Raw genomic sequence first — 20,393 nt, 5'->3', positions numbered from 1 at the left:
ACAGCAAATAAGGGTATGCAGCCTCTGCTCCAGAACAAACAGCCATTGTGTGGGAAGCAACCCACACACATTCAGCCTTGATCCAACAGGATTCAATGGAGACAGAACATGGTTGCCCTTTGAATTTTAAAAGGTAGCACCAGAGCAGGCATTTGTTGTAAGCACATGATCTACCAGAGCCTGGTGTGCCGTTTCCTGGTTTAGCAGAGATCAGCCTTTGGAGACGCACCTGCTGTAGGTTGGATAGCCGAGTGATAACATTCTAATGACAACATTTCAGCCTGGGAGTAACGCCCCTCATCCCAGCCTTGCCCAAAAGGAGATACTGGAAAACAAAGACAAATGTCTTACAGTCCCTCAGCTGTGTCTTGATCATTAAGCCCCGCTCTTCCACTGGAACATCCAGACCACAACTTCCTGGCACCATTCCAGAATAATACCAAAGAATAGATCCTCTGTGTATTTCGACTGTAGTTCTTGGTGCTGAAGAAACCCCTTCCAACCACTCCATGGATATGGACTTTTGTCTGGAATTTGCATAATCCTGCACACTCAACAAAAAACACATTTTCAGATTGCCTTGTTTTGTCATCTTTGGATGCTACATTCTGACTCTCTGCTTGAATTCCTCTGCTCTAAACTTCCCTTCTTTCCAGTGCTGTGATGTGAATCAATCCTCCTAAATTTCTTTGACATCTTGTCCTGCCTTTCCTCCCTAAATATCCTTCATTTCTCACCTCTGACCTTTTAGCTCTATCTAGAGATTGAACTCATCTGAAGGGCGTTCTAAGGTAGGAAAGCAGATGGTGGCTTCAGGCAGGAGTTGATAATGGAAGCGGGAAATCACTTGACTCAGATGCTCATGCAGGGTTGCTAGGAACCTGTCAATCAATGCCTCATCACAGGAGCAGCTCAAAAAAACAGTAGGACCTGCAACTCTCCATGTATGTGATGGGAGGGACAGAGTTAGGGAAATATAGAACATTGCTTCTTATACAAAGAAATTAGAAAGACTATGCTAATAAACCAAAACATATGCTACAATTAAATGAATCAGAAGGAGGGGAAGAGATTAGGAGAACCAAAAGCCTGAGAAAGGAAGTGGATTTTTCAGGAGAAAGAAGAGAGAGATTTAACCAGAGTTTGATTTTGGCTTCTTACACACTTCTCCCTAGATATATCCACTCCATCTCCTGGTTCTAGCCAAGTGATATATGGATCCAGAGTGGTAAGTATCCTTGTCTTGCCAATCTCCCCTCCAGCAAAAAGCCCACATTTCTTCCATTTTTCAGGACAGGAGGAATGCACTCACCTGCCACTGTGTGAGAGAAAGTCTTGGAATGAAGCTGGCCTTTCTCTGTGTAGGAGATAGTGCAGGCATAATGTCCACAATGTTTAGAATGAAATTTATGTATAGTCAGAGTAGAACCACCATCAAGGGAATGGGTATCTAGAAGTTGAAGAAAGAGTCATAGGCCTGCATTCAATCACACAATTTATCCAACAGAATAGCATTTCCATCTGTGGAAGAAGGGGCAGAGATTTCTGTTGATTCCCCCTCTCCTACTGCAGACTCCTCCTTTATCCCCTGTGCAGTTCCTGAGGGGTCACTGACACTCCAAAATGAAATTTCAGAGGGCTCAAGAGGGCTGCAGCAGGAGGGAGAAGCAGGAATGTACTACTCTGCAAAGTATGTGTATGGTTGGATACATGTCATACAATCTAAGAAGGGCAATTCTTGAATTGTCAACCAGAGTAAGCCTCTGTATTGAAGCAGAAAGACTTCAAGAGAAACCTCTGCCTCTGACATCATTACAGTCCCATGTGAGAATTTAATCCTGTTGTTTGTTGATCTATATCCCATCCTCTGGCCAGTATATTTACCCAGACAGTTTCATTCCCTAGCTGTGGTGCCAACACTAGATAGCTTGCTTTTCCAGATACCTCTAGTCAGTTATTTTAATTTTATTACCAAGCTTTATATTTAAGAAAATAGATTATCTCATAGCTTGCTTCAGTCCTCCTTTTTTAAAACGAAGGATTCAAAGACCAGAGAAGATCTAGGTCACTGGCATATCAGAATAGATTAATAAGTGTCAGTTTCACTCCCAAGTTTACCTGCCATTCAGAGCAGCTCTCATTCATGACCTGCATTTTAAAATGTGCATTGTGAAGAAGAAACCATCACATAATCTATTGAACTCCTCAGACAACCAGTTTTTTGTCAGATTCTCTGAGAAGTTCTACAGAGTTATGAGCATATTTACAAGTAATTATTTCACACATCAGACCACATCTTAAGGTCTGGTATTTGTTGAGGACCCGGGATAATGATCTGAACATGAGTCTCCACAGTAACATGCATGTTATCAATATTGAAGGGGGGTACAGCTGCAGAGAAGGCACAATGTCTCATTTGCAGTTAGCATGCTGCCAGCCACAGGAACATTGGAAAACAACTTCTGGAGCCTTAAAATTCAGGGCTCCAGGTAAAAAAACCCTGCTAACGACAACTCTGCACGTAAAGGGACAGTGGCAGCTGTCCTACTCGGAGATGTGTTATTTAAGGAATCCTTCCTTCCACCTTGCTCATTTGCCCCTGCAACCGACAAAGAGAGAGGCAGCCCTGAGCAGCAAGACCTGACCTCCAGTCTCTAAGTGCCAGTTGTAGGTGAGATTCCTACCAACCACAAAATCTATCCTTGGAGGCTTGCAGGGTAGAGTAATCTCCTTGACGCCAACATGAACAAAGATGGGGCCTGTAAGAATTAGCTATCTAGGGTGAGTTGAAAACAGGATCAGAGTTATTTGGGACTGTAGAGGAAAAGGCCAGTTGCCCCCACTCCTGGTTTCTCCCTTTGGGCAAATTCAAAAGACACTTAACAAAAGCAGAGCATAGGGAAACCCCCTATGCCCCAGCCTTAGGCTACCACCAGCTCTTATTAACCAGTTCACTCCCAGGCGGGAGATAAGAGCCACTTCTGCCTGCTGGTATCAAATTAATGAGTAGAGCTCTCCTTGCAGGGTAGGCCCTCGCAAGGAGAAGCGAATCAAGAGGGTAATTGGTTGGTAAACAGACCACAGCTTAACAAGGCAATTGGATTTAGAGCTTGAAGCCAGGAAGCCAGCCACCACACCAAATTATATTCTAAAAGAGTTTATTCAAGAGAGTTTGTGCTCTTTACAGAAACAAAAGGTTTGTTCGTGAAGCAAACCAAACAAAACAAGAAAAGCTTATTTAAGCACTAGCTACACAGTATAGGTTTCTACAAAACAAGCGTTTGGCAAAAGCTTAACAGCTAAACGGAGTTACCAGATTCCAAGAAAGTTTCAGCAAAATGCTTCGCCTCGCAAGAGGCATTCCAAAGGATCAAGCAGGTTGTTTGATAGAGTTCCCCATACTGCCTGTATGGAAAAACAACCACAGTCCCAATTGTGTGTGAGGATCTTTTTATTTCCCAGAATCTCAGTGTGGGGAGCTCAAAAACTCAAGGAGGCCCTAGGGATGCCAATTAACCGAAGATTGATGACATGTCAGATTTTATTGGCCAAAGGTTTCTTCCGGCTTGCATCGTAACAACACCAAGGTGAGAAAATGCCTGCAGTACACTTTGTCACCTGGAGTTCCCTGAGAGACAGAATAAGAGCCATTTGCCGGGCCATCTGTCACATTGCCAACAGATGGGTGGGGGAAACCATCCTTCTTAAAGCTTTGCAAATGTACCTCCAATACTCTCACAGAGGTAAATGGAGAGATGCACATGGAGCATGCATTCCTGGGGTGCCTGCAGCAGTTTGATTTTACTACTGACGGGTCTGAACCAAAGAATTTCTTGACACAAGGAATTGTGGGGGTCACAATTTCTTGACAGGGATTGATCAGGGAATGGAAAGACAAGGTCAAAATTAATAAGAACATCCAAATAATAGGCTTATTTTTCTTGGTTACAACGCCAAGAGAGACTGACAATGCCATCCTAAGCAGAGCTGCAGCACTCTAAGTCCTGTTTAGGACTGTACTGAGGGTGTCCCAAGCAATCCTTGGTAATTAATGAGATGTTTGTTGCAGTCTCGCTTTGTTCCACATTAAGGGGCTGCTGTATCCCCTCTCAAGTGAGCTGAACTCCATGAGTCGACCAATTTCTTTTAAAATGTCCAAAATCCAAAAGAGTAAGCAAGAACTCTGTAGGATCTCAGAACCATCACGATAATATCCAGTAAACCTCATGGGGACTTTCTGTCCTCAAATCCAAAGCAATGGAACAGAACTCCTCCACACGTCTGTAAGACACAAGAAAAACAAAACAAAACAGCTTCAAGACACAGACACCTCACAGGGCATGTTGAATAAAATGAGATAAGGAAACAGGGATCAAACCTGGTTCCAACATAAGATCCTTTCCGGCTCATTGTTACAGATTTAACTAGACTAGGCCTTGACTAATTTTCTTTGGCTGTAGAATCCCGCCCCAAAATTTAGGTGCTAGGCTTATTTTTCAGCCTTCAGGGTTTTGTACTTTAATATCAGGTTTTTTTTTCACTATTGCTACCACAAACCCTACTTCTAAGCACTTCAGTTTCTTATAATTTTATTTACACTACAATATGTCAAAAGTGTTGTAGTGTATAAATAAATACAGGGGTAACCCTGGTGGTCAGCATAATAAAACATCATAAAATAATTTCTGAAAATATTAGGTGGTGCGATGTAAGTTCTATGCGCCATGGCAACCTGGCACCTGGGATATATCAGGCGCTGAACACAGAATGGTACTGATCTTTGTTTTTTTCTCACCCCGCCCCCATTTTGCAGAAAAGGCACATTCCCCTCATCATGTGCCTTTTTTGCAAAAGAAGTGATGCAGTCCCAGTCTTGGGTTTGCCAGGATGATGTACAAAACCTGGAATGCAAAGCTGCCATCCTTAGATGGCAAAACCTCAGCAAAGCTGCCATCCTTAGAAACTGCTTGTGCTGTTCAGGCTGCTTGATCTTAGTGCTCATGGAACTAAAAGTCCCATAACAAGATCCGACTGGCACAGGGATGTGAGGCCCGGCATATACTTCCCAAATGCTCCAGATGCATGCAAAGGCCCAGCACACAGGTAGCCATTTTTTCTACATAGTAATCTGCTACTGAGGTGACTGCTAAGGTGGCCACCTGTTTATAGCCAGCAAATAATTGTCTTTAACATTTGCATCACAAGCTGAAATCAACAGGTGAGGGAGTGTCTTCCCGGCCTCCATCCGTGCACGGGAGGGAAAAGTTTTGTCTGTTGATTTTTGCCTGTTAGGCAGCTATTAAGGGCAAAGAAACACGCTAGTTGCTATTGTGGGCACGCGTTGCACATTTCCGTGAAGACTCAGAGAGTGTACCGGGACTAGTAAGGGTGGGAGAATCCCTTTCCTTTCCCCGAGCCACAGCCCTGACCTAGCGCAGAGCCCCCGCGACAGCTTTTGTTCGGCCCTTGGCCACAAAGCAAGGGGGAGAAACCACAAAACCAGCCTCTTCGCCGGAGGGCCCCCCCCCCCCCTTACAGGCACAGAAACAGAGAAAAGATCCCTCAAGCAGCTCTGACCGCCTGGCCAGACATGAGACCGCCTTTGAGCACGTGCACAGCGCGGGTGGGAGCCCTGCTCCGTCGCCATGGCAACGGGGGCCTCGGGATTCCCCGTTGGGGCAGCCCCGCCGCGTCCCGGCTAAACAGCAGCTGCTGTTCTGTTACCACCGCAACAAGAGCTCTTGGATGACGTCACCAGCCACAAGCACTCCCTCCCCCGCTATTGGCCCAGGGAGGCAGGGCTTCCCTGGCCGCCCCTCCTCTCCGTTCTGATCTCGGTCGGCCCCTACTGACGTTCCAGGAGCGTCATTAGTCCCCGACGCCTTTGGGGCAACGTTGTTGCGCCGAGGGGAGGTGGTTCCGGTTTAAGGCGTGGCTGTGGGGCAGGGAAGTAGGGGGGGGGAGATCTGTCGCTATGGCAGCGAGGCGTGGAGTTGGCAGGAGCGGCGGTGGGAGCTGATTAAGCCCCGCGGCGCCCAGTTAGGGAAGGCAGGCGGTTCTCTGCCCCTTTCGCTGGCATGAAGCCGCCGAAAAGGCGGCGTTCGGCCCCTGCTCGCTATGCCCTGGGCCCCGTAGCCCACGCTTGGACAGATCAAGAGAAGAGGCGCCTCCTCAAGGCCTTAAGAGCCCACGGAGAGGGCCCGCTGCGCCCGGAGCTACTGAAGGAGTATCTGCCGCGCAGGGATGAAGCTGAGGTGGGTGCGGTGTTGTTAAAGGGAGCGCTGGCTGGGGGACCTCGGGCTAGTCACAGCTCTCTTAGAGCTCTCTCCGCCACACCTACCTCACAGGGTGTCTGTTGTGGGGAGGTGATGGTAAGCCGGTTTGATTCTTCGTTAAGCGGTAGAGAAAACCGGCACATAAAAACCAACTCGTCTTTTTTCTTACTCGGTAAATTGGGGCTGAGCAGTGCTTGGATGGAAGGGCTTAAGACCCTTGCGTGCATCATCTTGGTTTCCAAAGCAACTTTTTAAAATACCAGCACAGGGTTTGCACCATCAGTTTAAATTTGTTACTTGCTCATACAAGAGCCCCGTGGCGCAGAGTGGTAAAGCTGCGGTACTGCAGTCCAAGCTCTGCTCATGACCTGAGTTCGACGGAAGTTGGTTTCAGGTAGCCGGCTCAAGACTGACTCATCCTTCCATCCTTCTGAGGTCGGTAACATGAGTACCCAGCTTGCTGGGGGTAAAGGGAAGATGACTGGGGAAGGCACTGGCAAACCACCCCGTACACAAAGTCTGCCTTGGAAACGTCGGGATGTGACGTCACCCCATGGGTCAGGAATGACTTAGTGCTTGCACAGGGGACCTTTACCTTACCTTACATACTGAAAATGTCGATGGTAGGGAGTAATTGCAGTCCTTACCATTGGGGCGAGGAGAGTGGAAGATGTTGGTTAAGCCTCTGTCTCTTGTGTATGTCTGTTACCAATTTTCTTCCTGGCTTTTCAAAACATCCTCGTGCATTTCCCCAGCTTTCCTCTGATCTTTCTTAAACCTGCTTTGCCAAGACGTTTTGGGAAAGATCACAATAAAGCTCAAATGGCTGCCATGTGGGTGAACAAGTTCTGCTATTTCCCAACCACATAGCAGCCATTTTCCTAGACGCTGCCTCCAAGGTGGCCATTTCCTCCCCCACCACCACTGGCACCTTTTTTTTTTAACAATCTGCCATCAAATATCATTATAGTCATCTAACATTATTACAATGTGTTACAGGTTCCCTGAATCACTAGCTTTTATTTTTTTAAGTACGTCTCTAGTTCCTTCTGTTGCAGAGCAAAAGGGGGAAAGACATATTTCTGATTTTTTTAAAGCCCCAGGGGCCTAAGGGAGGGCAATTGGCTACTGCTGGGGGACAGGGAAACTGTGGGGCAGCCTGCCATGTGGAAGACCCATTGCCACTGTGCTGTATCAACAGCTGCACCAGGATTGGGGGAGCCACACAGACCTGTCCCCAGATAGAAACCACCATGAATAGTTCATTCACAATGGGGTTAGGGATTGCCAATGGCTGGGGAACCAGTTTACCAAAATGCACAAATATTGCTGAGCCCTATCCTCCTTCTGACTGAGAAATATCTGTTAGTGTTCATTGGAAGGATAACCAGCTTGTTAATATCTTCAGAACACAGAATTGAACAGTAGCCTAATAAAAGCTTAAAACTTCTTCTCATGAGTCAGGGTTCATTTCAACATACACATGAAGTGTTAGACATATTACTTAAAGTTACAAGCAACAAAAGGTGGAAGGGTTCCCACATTTACCCAATGCGCTCCACGCATATAGTTTCTAAAATAGTTTGATCAGCTAGGTTGGAGTCCAGTAGCATGTTAGAAACCAACATTTTCAGGGTATGAGCTTTCAAGAGTCTAAGCTCCCTATCTGACAAAGGGGGTTTTGACTCTCAAAAACCCATACCCCAAAAAATTTGTTGATTTTGGCTGTTTTACTGCAAACCAATTCAGCTATCCTCTGAAACTATCTAAAATATTCTGTTATAGATCTTGGCCTTCGTGGAACTACTGAAAGAACGGGTAGCAAGGGAAGCAGTCAGTGCACAATATCAGTCTCTCAAGCATCAACGGCAGGCTGGCCCAATTCCAGCACCTATCGAGGTAAAAGTTTAAGGGTGTTGGTTAGATTGGGTTGGAAGGGATTCAGGTCTTTATCTGTTATTTCCTGTTTTTAGGTATGGACATTGCTGGCTGAGAAGCTGACAGGCAGTCTTGAGGACAGTGTGACAACTGCATTTTCCCAGGTAAGTGTGTCTGTTCTGTTACCCTAGTAACATCCAATGATTACTGTTTTGAATGCAGTAGCATGGGAGATCTGTTCTGGCCATTCACCCTGTCTTATATTTGAGGTCTGTGCCTTTGAAGGCAGCTACTTTGGAAGAGACAAGTGCTGGAAAATGCACTCTGCTCCACAGGGAATCTTTAGCTGTTGGGGCACTGGGTCGGTTCCCTTCTTCCTTTGAATTCTCCTGACTATTATATTCCCACCCTCCCAGGTTCTAACTGTTGCATCTGCTGAGCCCCTCAGCTTGCTTCATTCTGTGCCCCCAAAGCCTGTGGACGCAAAGACCCAACAGTGTTCATCCCCAGCTGCACGTGCTAAGAGAACAGAAGACTCTCAGACCGTGATCCTCCCACCAAATGTAGAACAGGCTCCTGCAGAAGAGCAAGGATTCCATGTGGACTTTGAAAAGATCTACAAGTACCTGTCCATGCTCTCACGTGGGTCCAAAGCACCAGAACTCTCACCTGGTGGTAAGTAGAGTTTGAGCAGGAAAAGGATGAATGGCCTCACAGTGCTGAGGGATGTAGAGACATGTATTGTAGGCCTTCACAATCATATATCTGTAGTGCCAATGGGGAAGGTAAAAACAGTCTAGACAAATCTATATGCATTTCAGCTTCTGTATCCTTGGTTAATGAACAAAATTTGATGCTGCTGCTTACACTGAAAATACTTTGTTCTTTGCCAAAATAGCAATACACTAACTTTCTCAGGACTGCTTAAGAAAGCATGCCAAATGCTGGTTGCTTGTCCCAACTTTGTTACTATGAGAATGGAATGCACAAGCTCGAGGAATATGTTATATTTAAGGGGGAGAAGGCAAGAGTGGAATGAACGATGTTTTGATTATTTCACTGTTGTGGAAGATAGCTCATTAAATAAAGGTATTGGATAGCAGCGCTCATATTATCTGTGAAAATTAGGAATGGCATGAGAATTGGAGCAGGGAGGAATAGGATAGCATGTAGGAGAAGAATAGAAATCTTAATGTTAAGTTGGTTGGCTGATGAGTATTTTCTCTTTACAAATGGGAATGCTGGGTAATTATTCATACTGTGTACTATCATAAGTCTCTGAGACAGTGTAGAATAAACAAATAGTCTAAACAAATAGTCTAGAGTTAATGGGGGAAGCAAAAAGAGTATTCTACCTTTCCTGCCATCGTTGCTAGAGGGAGCGGAATCAGGCAAGAGTTTTAAGAATCTGCAATGGGACACAGGCCAAAGGATACCATGTATGTATATCTCTTATGTTTTGAATTCTGCAGAGGCAGCTGTGGTCCTGGATCTATTGCTGTCACTTCCAGAAGAGCTGGTTTTCCTAGATATTAGGAAGCTGAAGAGGCATATGCACAAATGCTATGTGGAGTTAAATGGCCAGGGTGCTGGTGAGAGAAGCAGAACACAAGCAGATTCAAGCCAGCCTGACAGCAGTAGCAGAGATTTATGCAACACATCTCTCCCTGTGTACCGGATCCCTAATTACCATCCACAACATAAAGAAGATGCTAGTTCCACAGACACTTCTAATGCTGACGCTCTTGAGGCTTCTGTGATGGACTGGGAGACTTTGGGTATCTGCCCTGTGAACTCTTTCTTACTTCCTTTAGATATTTTGGCACAAAAGAAAGACAGCTTGGACTGAGGAAATCAGAGTGTATAATGAATTGTCCTTTTCTGAACTATGTGATAGTAGCTATGAGAAGGAAACATAATTGTCTTACTATGGATTTCATAGCAGCATTGATATTTGCTCTGTGGACAACTTTTGCTTGTTGTGAGTGTTCTCCAGTAGACTGTGTACATTGCTTTGGCTTGCTTAACAGCAGTGTTTCTCTTGGATCATTTCAACAGTTCGTTGTGCTAGATGGGTTTACTTTGGCCCAGAGGATTCATACTTGCATTTCTACTGTCTCTTGTATCTTGGGTTAAAAATAGCTCCAGGAGGTATAGCTGCCTTAAACTGCCTATAATTTAAGTTATTGGTTATGAAGTCTGAGTTGTATGATCTTGTCACTCAGAGCAGTAGGCAATCAGACCTATAGAAGACAGAGCATAAGGTGTAATACAGAACTAGATTTTAATATACTGAAACTAATCCAGAAGGCTTCTCTGACTATAGCATTACTTAGAAGTCTAGCTGGAATATTAATACTGAAAATTAAGGGAGACTTAAGTAAGAATAATTTGGAAGAATAGCTTTTACTTGTAAATTATTCTTTATTCAATGAAATTGCTTTCACATATACAATGCATATGTATATATGCTAAACACAAATAAAACTGGCTGATCAATCACAAGTATTTACTGAGCTTTTAGCCTTTTCTTCCAGTATGTGATTTTGCTTTGAAACATGACTCTGCTATATCCATCTGCCCCAGGGTGATCTTCTGTAATTGTGGCAAAGGATACTCCAAGATGGACACATGCTCATCCTTTAGCAGTAAAAGAATGAGCCTGTATACTGTACTTGAGCAGTTAAGCCAGGGCAGCCAACAAAAGTAGTTTTCCAACTGGTACATATAGATTATTCAGCAAAATAATAAACGGAAGGAGGAGTGCTCAGAATTGGTCCAGGTGTTGTCTCAGTTTTCCTTATCAGCTTGAATGTAGGAGTCCATAGAAGCCTAAAGAGTAAGCCAAGAAGTTACATGAATGATCTCTCAGATAGGGAAGCATTTGATCTAGTCAGAACGGAGATACCAGCATTCAGAGTGTGATCTATATTTAATGCAACACGACTGGATTACAGATGCATAAAATTTCTGGAAAATGTGAAGCCACGGGAAAAACTTCTTTTCCAGGACAAAAAAGGAAATTGTGGGAAGAATTGAAATATATGCAGTACTTACCGTTCTATTAAACCTAATTTTATGGCATTAAAAACAAAAATGCATCATTTATAACTTAGCATATAAAATTGCAATATTTGACATTCTTATGGAATGTAAAAGTTATGAATGCCTTACTTCTATAACAAATATACCCAATACTTGAAAGAAAACTGCAAGCTGGTGCCCCCCCTCCCCGCATGTACCTTAATTTTTGCTATGTGAAAAGTAGGGGGAAATAAGAGTTAAACAGAAAACAAGTTTTGTGGTAAATAACAAAATACACTATTTGGTCAGAGAAGGGGGTTACACAAAGGATCAATAATAATACCTGTAGTTCTGGTTAAATACTATCTTCCTTCTGCAGCTACTGGTTAGAGAGCTCAGTTCTCAATAAAATGTTCAGAGTTTTCTCTGAGGCTTTGGTGCAGTTTCTGCCCTATCTCCTTCTAATCTTTTTCCCCTCCTGCAAGGTAGGGCAATAAGCTACTTGTTACCGAAACTGTGGGTATATGTGTCATAGGTCAACCACAAGGGAAGAGTCAGGTTAGAAGGACAACAGAAGCAATGAAAACCCTGCATGCTCCCCTCATGAAGAATAGGTATCCTTCTAGGTGCAGAAAAGTATCTTGTATTTAAGAGATGTATAGGTTTACAGCATATGCCCACCTACTTTTTAAAAGCATTTCACTCCTGCTAAAAAAGAATATTTCACTGGTGTGTTGTTGTTTTTCAGTACCCCCCAGGCCTGGCTGTTATCAATCTTCATGAAAATAATAACAGGAAGATAATTTAGAGAGCTGAGTAAAGCAAAATAGCTAAGAAGAGTATGGCTGCTGTGGGATTCCTGAATCAGAGGGAATGGCACCACAGATATACAGTGCTACTTTGTATGTGTGGGGTTTGTGTTCCAGTCTCCTCTGGCACTATTGCATTTCTATCTCTGTCATTAAAAAAAACACAAATTGTGAAAATTTGAAAATACCAAGACCACGGTCACACAGCCCGGATAACCTACAAGAACCAAACACAAATTGTCTGCATTACATCTGATTTTTTTTTGGCTGTCAAGTCACAGCTGACTTATGCCAACCCTGTAGGGTTTTCAAGGCAAGAGATGTCTGGAAGTGGTTTGCCATTGCCTGCCTCTGCATTATGACCATCCAAATGCCGGTCAGGGCTGAGAGTATGTGACTGGCCCAAGGTCACCCAGCAAGCTTCCATGGTGCGAGTGGGGATCTGAGCCTGGGTTTCCCAGGTCCTAGTCCAACACCTTAACCACTATACCATGCTGGCTCACTTACATCTGATTAGAGCAACATAATAACAGATTCACATTACCTGAGCTAAAAATTGTTCTTTCCTCAAGCGACTGTAGAACTGCAACACGCAAGAATTAGCTTTTACTACGCTGGGATCAAAATCCAGAAGACGAAGGCCTGTAAGGCTACGTGCCCGAGAGAGTGCTACATAAGCCTGGCCACATTCAAAGACACGAGCTAGGGAGATTTCAACACAGTCTAGAGACATACCCTAATATGGGAGAAAGAAACAAATCAGTAAGGTAGCCAATACCCACTGGAATAATTAGTATATTGATAAACAATGTGATAAGGTAGCCACATGATTTTTACTTAATGGAATGATGAAGCAATATTCAGATATCATACTGGAAAGAAAATATCTGTAAAAGCTATTTCCCTGTGTGGTCACATGTTCAGATACAGAAAAACAGCTTCTTGAGAGAGTTTTCGCTTCTAGAAACCAAAGCAATTTCATTTCTTTTATTAGGACCAACCAAAATATCATGAGTGTGTATATGTAATCTTTCAAGTTCTCAACAGGTTGGATGTTAGAGTTTCAGGTCTTATGTCTGCCTCTTGTGCAGAATATGCTGTAGGCTTTAATAGTAGGTGGTGCTGTTAATTGCACCATAACATTCCGGCAGGAAGGTGGGGCAGACTTCCACTTGAAAACATCAGCCATCTATGCATGGGAGGTTTTGCCTTGGATTTGCCACTTTCTAGATGCGCATTTTTCCCATCTGAATTCTCGAAACTGCGTGGGGGCTTATTTTTGAGTTTTGAGAATTCGGATGGGGAAAATGTGCATATACAGAAGAGCAAAACCTCCCATGCATAAATGGGCATAAAAGCCATTCTCATAGAGTTGGAAGGGGCCATACAGGTCTCTAGAAAGGCTGAAAGTAGAGAACAAACACGGTAGTCGCATTTTTAAAAGCTGGAAATTTATATAAGGCAATAGGAAATGACTCAATGGAACCAAGTATTTATTGGAAGCAGCCAAAACCAGACCACTAGACTATAGATACTTGCAAAATAGAGAACGATTAGTAGTACATAGAATAAAAATGAAAAAATAAAAGCCACTTTGTGTTGTTTGATTTCTCTTGAATCGGTTATAATTTCCAACAAGCTTCTTGTAACATCTCCTTATATCTGCCTATCTGTTGCTTGTAGCTCCAAATATAAACTTTAGCTGGTTTGGATGGAGACATTGCATCTAATCAAGTGAGTTCTGACAAAAGCTTGTCTGGACTTATGTTTTAATTTTCATGCAACAAGCTAATATGGCTCCCTTCCCGGAACTGAGGCAGAAGTAGCAGTGGAGACTTGAGTCATGATATGTAGACTTTACCAGCTGTGGTACCTTTAAGAAGTCTTGCTTTTTGCTAATTGTTGACCACGGATATCATAGGAAGATTCACTAACCTGGCTTTTGTGGATGGAAATGGCCCAGGCAAGTTTTAAGGGCAACTGTTGGCGAGTCAGATGTGTCCCTGCTGGTCCCTTTAAGACCCATCTTTCCAACCCAACAACCGTAGTGACACCACACAGAAACCTCACTTTGGGCAGCCCTGTAGGAAAGATGCAAGTCAGATCCTGAGGCATTCTTTCTCATGTCTAGCCTTGGGAGCAGGCAATTACATGTTTTGAGTTGTTTCATAGTAGCTCCCAAAGCCCCTCCATTTCAGCCACAGCAGCCTTCATGAAGCACTCCAAATACATATGGCAAGTTTAATTACAGTTAAGATGGGGCAGGAAAGAATAAAAGCTATGGAACAAAGGAGAGCAGTTATTTTTTCAAAAAGTTGTAGAAGAAAGCAGAGATTCCAATGGATTACAATGCTCTCCTTTCTCAGGAAACAAGACTAAAACCCCATCAAGTATGCCTTTTAGAAACCAACCTTTTCTTTCAGTTTCAAAATCAATCACAACTCCACGAGCCCCATTTACCAAACCCTGGGATACATCCAAATTCTTGGTAAGCATCACCTGGTGGGAGAAGACACAAGAACCACCACAAGGGCTTCCTCAGTTAACACGCACAAAAAGGTTCACCTACCCTCAGTCCCTTGGGAAAGCTTCATCAGATGTTTGTTGCTTTAAAAAAACACACCATGACTTCCTCCAATATTTAACTGTGTTGGAATGCCAAAGTTTACAGATATGTAGAAGTGATGTAGAGCCCACATACTACATGGCCTAGAAGGAACGGGCTCATGTGATTAAGTCGTTTCCAATATATACTCAGCTGATACATAGCTGTTCTAATAAGGTCTGCCTGACTCATAACATGGCAGTGAATTTTACAATTCCAGCCTCCAGGAGGGTTTATCACTTGTAGTCATACATATAGTTACTAAGCAGGCATCAGTCTTAATGGGACCAAAGAAGTGATAGAAATCACTTAGCAAGTAAAGTAAGCGTATATACAAGGAGTTCTCGGACCCTCTGAAGTTTGTAACCCTAACTCTCCAAATTACAGCTAGTGGTTATTTCTAAATGCAGCCATGACTCCCCAGCTGACCATATCACCAATACTGGCTATAGAAAACTGTCCTAAATCCTTTTGCAACTGTTCTGCTTGTTCATTGAATCAACAGAGGCAAACTTTGCCTGTAACGTCTGATGAGGTCATATTGCACATCAGGGCAACTCTTAAGCGGTCTAGGGATTACAACTCCTTTTTGTATCATCCCATGAAGACAAAGCCAATCCTGTGATGTTAGTGAGCAAAGTAATGGAAATAACAGCCCCCTCAGGTGGAGATCAAATCCCATTGCCAGCCCATGAACTGCCTCAAAACCTAGGCAACAACACATGTAATGTTTTCGTCTTACCTGGGCACCTAGTTTAAGTTCAATGATGCTGCTTACAGGACACTGCGCGTCTAACGTTTTCACCAACACAGGGTCACTATCCACTGCCTTGAAGGACCTTGGTTCTCCTACAAAGGACAAACCACATGCAAGAACCTGTAATGTCTTCTCTCCTTAATATCTTTTCAAAAAGCTACTCCCCTTATTTTTTTCCCTATAAGCAAAGACTCCTACGCTGGGCCCGTTATAGGCATTTCCATAGCTCTAGATACTGAAGCCCCAAGCATTAAACATTACTGTAAATGCCACTCCCAACAACATTATCCCAAAAATTCCAGATATCAAGTCTCTTTAAATTCCAACCACACATGTGCATTCTGGGTAAAAGTAACAAAACTAATCCTTTCCCCTTTTACCTCTGTGCAGCCTAAGCAATGCTTTCATTCTTCTATCAAACACTAGCAGAAGAATCTCAGGGCAGGAAAACTTTATTGCTGGTGAGACACAAGTTGTCTCTATGATGATCTCTTACATTGTTGTTTTGTCCAGAAAGAAGCTGCTACAGAAAGACCCCTAGTGCAGGCCCCTGCCGTCTTCAGATCTTGCCATAACCAGAAGTCTCCCCATCCCTTGCAGTGGTTTCTACAGTCTTTTCTTCAGCATTCTCACCAGATAGTTCCTGCAGTCGTTTTGTATTTGTTAGTTCCACGTCATCCTTGTGGGTGCACAACCGAGTGGCCAGGATTCCATCTCTTTCCACCTTGTGGGCTGCTGTTGCAGTTAGTTGTTTGGTGACCTTCTCTGTGCATCTGACAAGGATTGACGAGAACATTTAAAAGCAAGATAGCAAAGACCTGGAGTATTTGATGAAGAATACCTAAAATCATTACCCTAAAATCATTACTAAGAACCTCCTCTGTGCATCTGACAAGGATTGATTAGAACATTTAAAAACAAGATAGCAAAGACATGGAGTATTTGATGAAGAATGCCTAAAATCATTACCCTAACCCAAGAACCTATGTAGACATAATACCTTGCTGGCCACATCCAGCTTGCTTTGTTTCCTTCTGTGATAACACTGAAGTTATAAGCCCATCAAAATAGGAGGGTTAAGTCTGTGTGTGAATGCATATGTACACACTGATTATGAACACACGAAGCTGCCTTATATTGAATCAGACCCTTGGTCCATCAAAGTCAGTATTGTCTACTCAGACTGGCAGCGGCTCGCCAGGGTCTCAGGCAGGAGTCTTTCATGTCACCTACTTGCCTAGTCCCTTTAACTGGAGATGCTGGGGATTGAACCTGGGACCTTCTGCATGCCAAGCAGATGCTCTACCACTGAGCCACTGCCCCTCTCACCAAGTTCTTCCTTCAGTAACCCATAGACATTCAAAAGGCTGATTGTTGGATATCATGGGCTCATTATCATAGTTATGGGAAGAGCTGATATCACACCTGCCCTGCCGGACTGCATCCAGAAGAGAAATGAAGTCCCTGTCAGTCTGTCTCTGCACTTTGGTCAGTTCCATGTTCAAGTGGATGCACTTCCGCCAGCTCTTTGCCTGTGAAAGAGCAATTTTGGGGTGAATTATAGGCCGGCCAGCAGTGGAATATGTATTGAGCAACATCATCATCAACATACCTGGAAGCAAAACTTGGATTGCTCAGTGCCTTTGCTGACTGGAGGTAGTTGCAGGAAGTCTCCACAGATGATGAGTTGGATTCCTCCAAATGGATTCTCACATTTCCTGATAGTTCTACCGATGCAGCATAGAAAAATAACCACCATCAGTAAGAAGCTAACACCCTTTTCCAGGAGTGAACGGAATGCAAAAACCCTGAAACCAGCTAAATTCATGCCACGGCAGCCAAACAATCCTTCTACCACAGGTCTGATACCAATGTTGCCGGGAGACTTTGTCTCAGCAGAAGTTCAGAGCGACATTACTTGCATGGTGCAATCCAGATTCTACCATAGTCCTCAGATTCTCTGTACAAATCCATCATCATTCCTGGAGGGCACACATGGCAAATGTTGGACAATAGCCATGGTAGTACCTTATACTAGATGTGGAACCAAAGAGCATATGTGAGCAGAGGTACGGCTGCGGAGCTGCTTGCTACAGAATCTAGGCTGATAGCATCCCTCCCATAAAAAATTGCCGGTATGTCTCTGCTCTCTACCCCTTTATCCACCTAGGACTCAAACACACACTGTATCAAGGCAGAACTTGGTACAGCTGTGACCTTCCTTGTTAATACCACCAAACCTCATTCACATATGACAAACGTAAGTGCAGGAATATTCCCTGTAAATACACACCTGGCCACTGCCTCCAGTTTATCAAAGAATTCACCATCCACCATGGAGATCTCATCAATGATCAGATGGTGGCAATTCAACCACTGTAGCCGCACCCCTGACCTCTGTGCCAGCTCAATGCACTGATGTAGGGGGGCCTTTCCAGAACCAATACCTGCAAAGATTTGGGGGAGAAAAGAGAGCATCATGAGTATCTCAGCATCAGGCTCTTTCTGGACTGCTTCCTTCCCAGGGCCCTGCTTACCTGCAAAAGCATGGAGGGTGGTGCCACCAATCTGACATGCTGCCACTCCTGTGCTGGCTGTGGCATAAGTGCTGTTCGGAGGCAGTGAGGCCACAATCTTTTTCAGCAAGAAGGATTTTCCAGTCCCTTTGGAAAGAACAGCTGCCTTAGACACACAGTCCATGTCAGTTCAGTCGGCCTTTCCATTCCATTCCCACCTTCTCTCTGCCCATCTGCAACTTCCCGTTACATGAGAACCATTTACATGGCAAACAGCAGATAGTAATATTGCCCAACTGGGGAAAGCATCGTTTGGTAAGTATAGAGGTCAGGAGAATCTTTTCCCACCTAGATCTCAAAAAGAGAACAGAAACATCAGATTTCAGTATACACTGGCGGGGTGCTGTCCATCCTGGAGCTGCATGAACTACAGTGATGGGAAATCTTGAATTAGAATCCCCAGGATTGTGCAGCACTAGAAGATATTTGGAACTCATAATATGGCAGATGAAGCTACTGCATCCCTTGCCCAGTGAAGCATCCCCCACCCTCCCTTGTCTCACCAGCACTGCCTGTGAAGAAGACATTCTTTCCACTCAGCACTGCATTTAGCACCATTGACTGTTCCTGTGTGAGTGTTGCTCTGGAGCGCATCAACCAAGGCAGCTTCTTCATTGGCTGTATTTCAGTCACCTGAGGGAAAGTCCCACACTCTGAGAGAAAGCCCATTCTCCAAGGCACGTCTTGCACTTAAGAACTCAACAAACAAGTCCTCTGCAATGAATACTATAAGTATCATCTGCTTGAACCACATTGTTTTACCTTGTTATTCCACTTTCTGTATTGCTTATAGTATACTTGGGCTTAGATGGCTTGTTCACTAATTCTATAATCCCAGTCCTTTGTATTGATCCTTGACTGTCTTATGCTGTCTCATTGCACTGTTTATAACCAGTAATTGGCCTTGAGCCTCCCTGAGAAAGACAGACTATAGATAAAGTAAATAAAAGAGATATACCTGTAAGCACTTAAGCACATGCAAAGCGCATTTATATCTCCATTGTATATTACCTCAAATCAGCAGCTAGAGCTATCATCTTAGAGGAGGTGGCTTCCAAGCAAGCTTAACCCCAGCCAATGCTTCTCCCCTAGCCTTACTTGAAGAAAGAAATGCTAGTTGAGGAGTACTCAAGAGTGTTTCCAGGTTAGGGTTGCCAACTGCCAGGTAGTGCAGGAATTGCTGGAATTACTGAGATATAGCGGACAACACACAAGTGTGACAAAGTGTATCAAGTGAACAAATTAACATATAACAAACACACAATATAACACAAAACTCTTTCAAAGTCCAAGGTACAAAATGCGAGTTTAAGAGCCAAGCATCAAGGAATTCTTCATATAGAAGTTGCTAGGAAGACGATCGTTTCTGCATTCTTCATCAGTTCCATTTAGTTCAGGTTTCTCTTACATGCACATAAGGTTATCCAGTTTAAATACAGTCTCTTTCTCAAACTGATAGGAGATCAAGCTGTGTATGGTCTTTGAAATTAAGGTTCCAATACAGGACACAACATTGTCAATACACAGATTGTACAGACAAATTCAACATTTCAACTGTTCCCACCGGGATACTGTGGTATCAGTGCAGTGGTGTTTATTTTGGTTGCTTACCTGCCAGGTCGTAGCAGGAGATCTCCTGCTAATTCAACGGATCTCCAGCCGATAGAGATCAGATCACCTGGAGAAAAATGGCCGCTTTGGCCATTGGACTCTATGGCATTGGAGTCCCTCCCCAAACCCCGCCCTCTTCAGGCTCCGCCCCCCAAACCTCCCGCCGGTTGCGAAGAGGGACCTGGCAGCCCTATTCCAGGTTCAGGTCCAGGTCTCACCTGGTTGCCATCCACCGATCCGACCCGGGCACGTTTCCGGGGTTCGCAGCGGAGGGTCTGGGCTTTGGTGGGGGTGGCGGCAATATCAGCTAGGGCTTGCCTAACGCCCCCCTGTCGCAAGTCGCGGGCCTGCACGGGGCTGACCGTGTCGAAGGTGCGCGGCAGGCCCGAGAGAAGCCTGGCCCGCTCGCTCACCGCCCCCGCCCCCTCCTGCGTGGCCTTCAACTTGACGCGCAGCGTCTGCACGAAGCGACGCAACCGGTCGGGGGGACAGTTGGAGAGCAGCAGCTGCACGGCCTTGGGGCCCGAGCCCAAGCGCACCGAGCTCTTCCCGTCCTTCACGAAACGCGTGAACAGCCGTACTCCGTCCCGACGCAACGGGAAGTTGCGGGGGCTCTCCGGGCCGCTGCTCGTGGTCACTTGCAACGCCAGCTCCCGGAACTCATCCCGGCCCAAGGTGACCCAGGCGTCGCGGAGCAGCGCTCGCCTCGGGGCTGCTGCACCCAAATGCTCGATGGCAACAGTGCAGCGAATCCGCCCGTCCGACGGGAAGCCTGGTGGCATCCTGTCCCCGAACGGCAGAGAAACGGGAGATCAGCCCCGGCTAAGATCGATGGACTTGTGTCGGACGGACCAGGGC

The 20,393-nt window shown here is 44.7% G+C and overlaps 2 protein-coding genes across 2 annotated transcripts; one reads left to right on the top strand and one right to left on the bottom strand.

Annotated features, from left to right (window-relative positions):
* Positions 1-6,077: 6,077 nt before the first annotated feature.
* SNAPC2 (small nuclear RNA activating complex polypeptide 2) lies at positions 6,078-10,002 on the top strand. The gene is made up of 5 exons (XM_056845285.1): positions 6,078-6,254; positions 8,061-8,174; positions 8,249-8,317; positions 8,570-8,828; positions 9,626-10,002. Exons 1-5 carry the CDS (start codon positions 6,078-6,080, stop codon positions 10,000-10,002), a joined length of 996 nt encoding a protein of 331 aa, XP_056701263.1.
* A 935-nt stretch (positions 10,003-10,937) lies between these two features.
* On the bottom strand, positions 10,938-20,317 carry PIF1 (PIF1 5'-to-3' DNA helicase). Its single transcript, XM_056845031.1, has 12 exons — positions 19,754-20,317; positions 18,428-18,557; positions 17,886-18,011; positions 17,642-17,795; positions 16,961-17,075; positions 16,774-16,880; positions 15,982-16,121; positions 15,334-15,440; positions 14,398-14,485; positions 13,922-14,067; positions 12,531-12,722; positions 10,938-10,985 (listed from the first exon to the last, which is right to left on the bottom strand). Exons 1-12 carry the CDS (start codon positions 20,315-20,317, stop codon positions 10,944-10,946), a joined length of 1,911 nt encoding a protein of 636 aa, XP_056701009.1. The 3' UTR covers positions 10,938-10,943.
* Positions 20,318-20,393: the final 76 nt, after the last annotated feature.

Source organism: Euleptes europaea, chromosome 2, assembly GCF_029931775.1.
Source record: "Euleptes europaea isolate rEulEur1 chromosome 2, rEulEur1.hap1, whole genome shotgun sequence".
Taxonomy (NCBI): domain Eukaryota; kingdom Metazoa; phylum Chordata; class Lepidosauria; order Squamata; family Sphaerodactylidae; genus Euleptes; species Euleptes europaea.
Note: the sequence above shows the minus strand (reverse complement) of the source record. Positions and strands in the feature narration are given on the sequence as shown.

Coding starts and splice junctions, on each gene's coding strand:
- PIF1 (XM_056845031.1), bottom strand. CDS start 20,317: ATGCCACCAGGCTTCCCGTCGGACGGGCGGATTCGCTGCACTGTTGCC. Junction 18,558..19,753: donor GATCGGTGGATGGCAACCAG/GTGAGACCTGGA, acceptor ACTTTCCCTCAG/GTGACTGAAATACAGCCAAT. Junction 10,986..12,530: donor AAGAACAATTTTTAGCTCAG/GTAATGTGAATC, acceptor CTTACTCTTTAG/GCTTCTATGGACTCCTACAT.
- SNAPC2 (XM_056845285.1), top strand. CDS start 6,078: ATGAAGCCGCCGAAAAGGCGGCGTTCGGCCCCTGCTCGCTATGCCCTG. Junction 6,255..8,060: donor CGCGCAGGGATGAAGCTGAG/GTGGGTGCGGTG, acceptor ATTCTGTTATAG/ATCTTGGCCTTCGTGGAACT. Junction 8,318..8,569: donor TGACAACTGCATTTTCCCAG/GTAAGTGTGTCT, acceptor CCACCCTCCCAG/GTTCTAACTGTTGCATCTGC.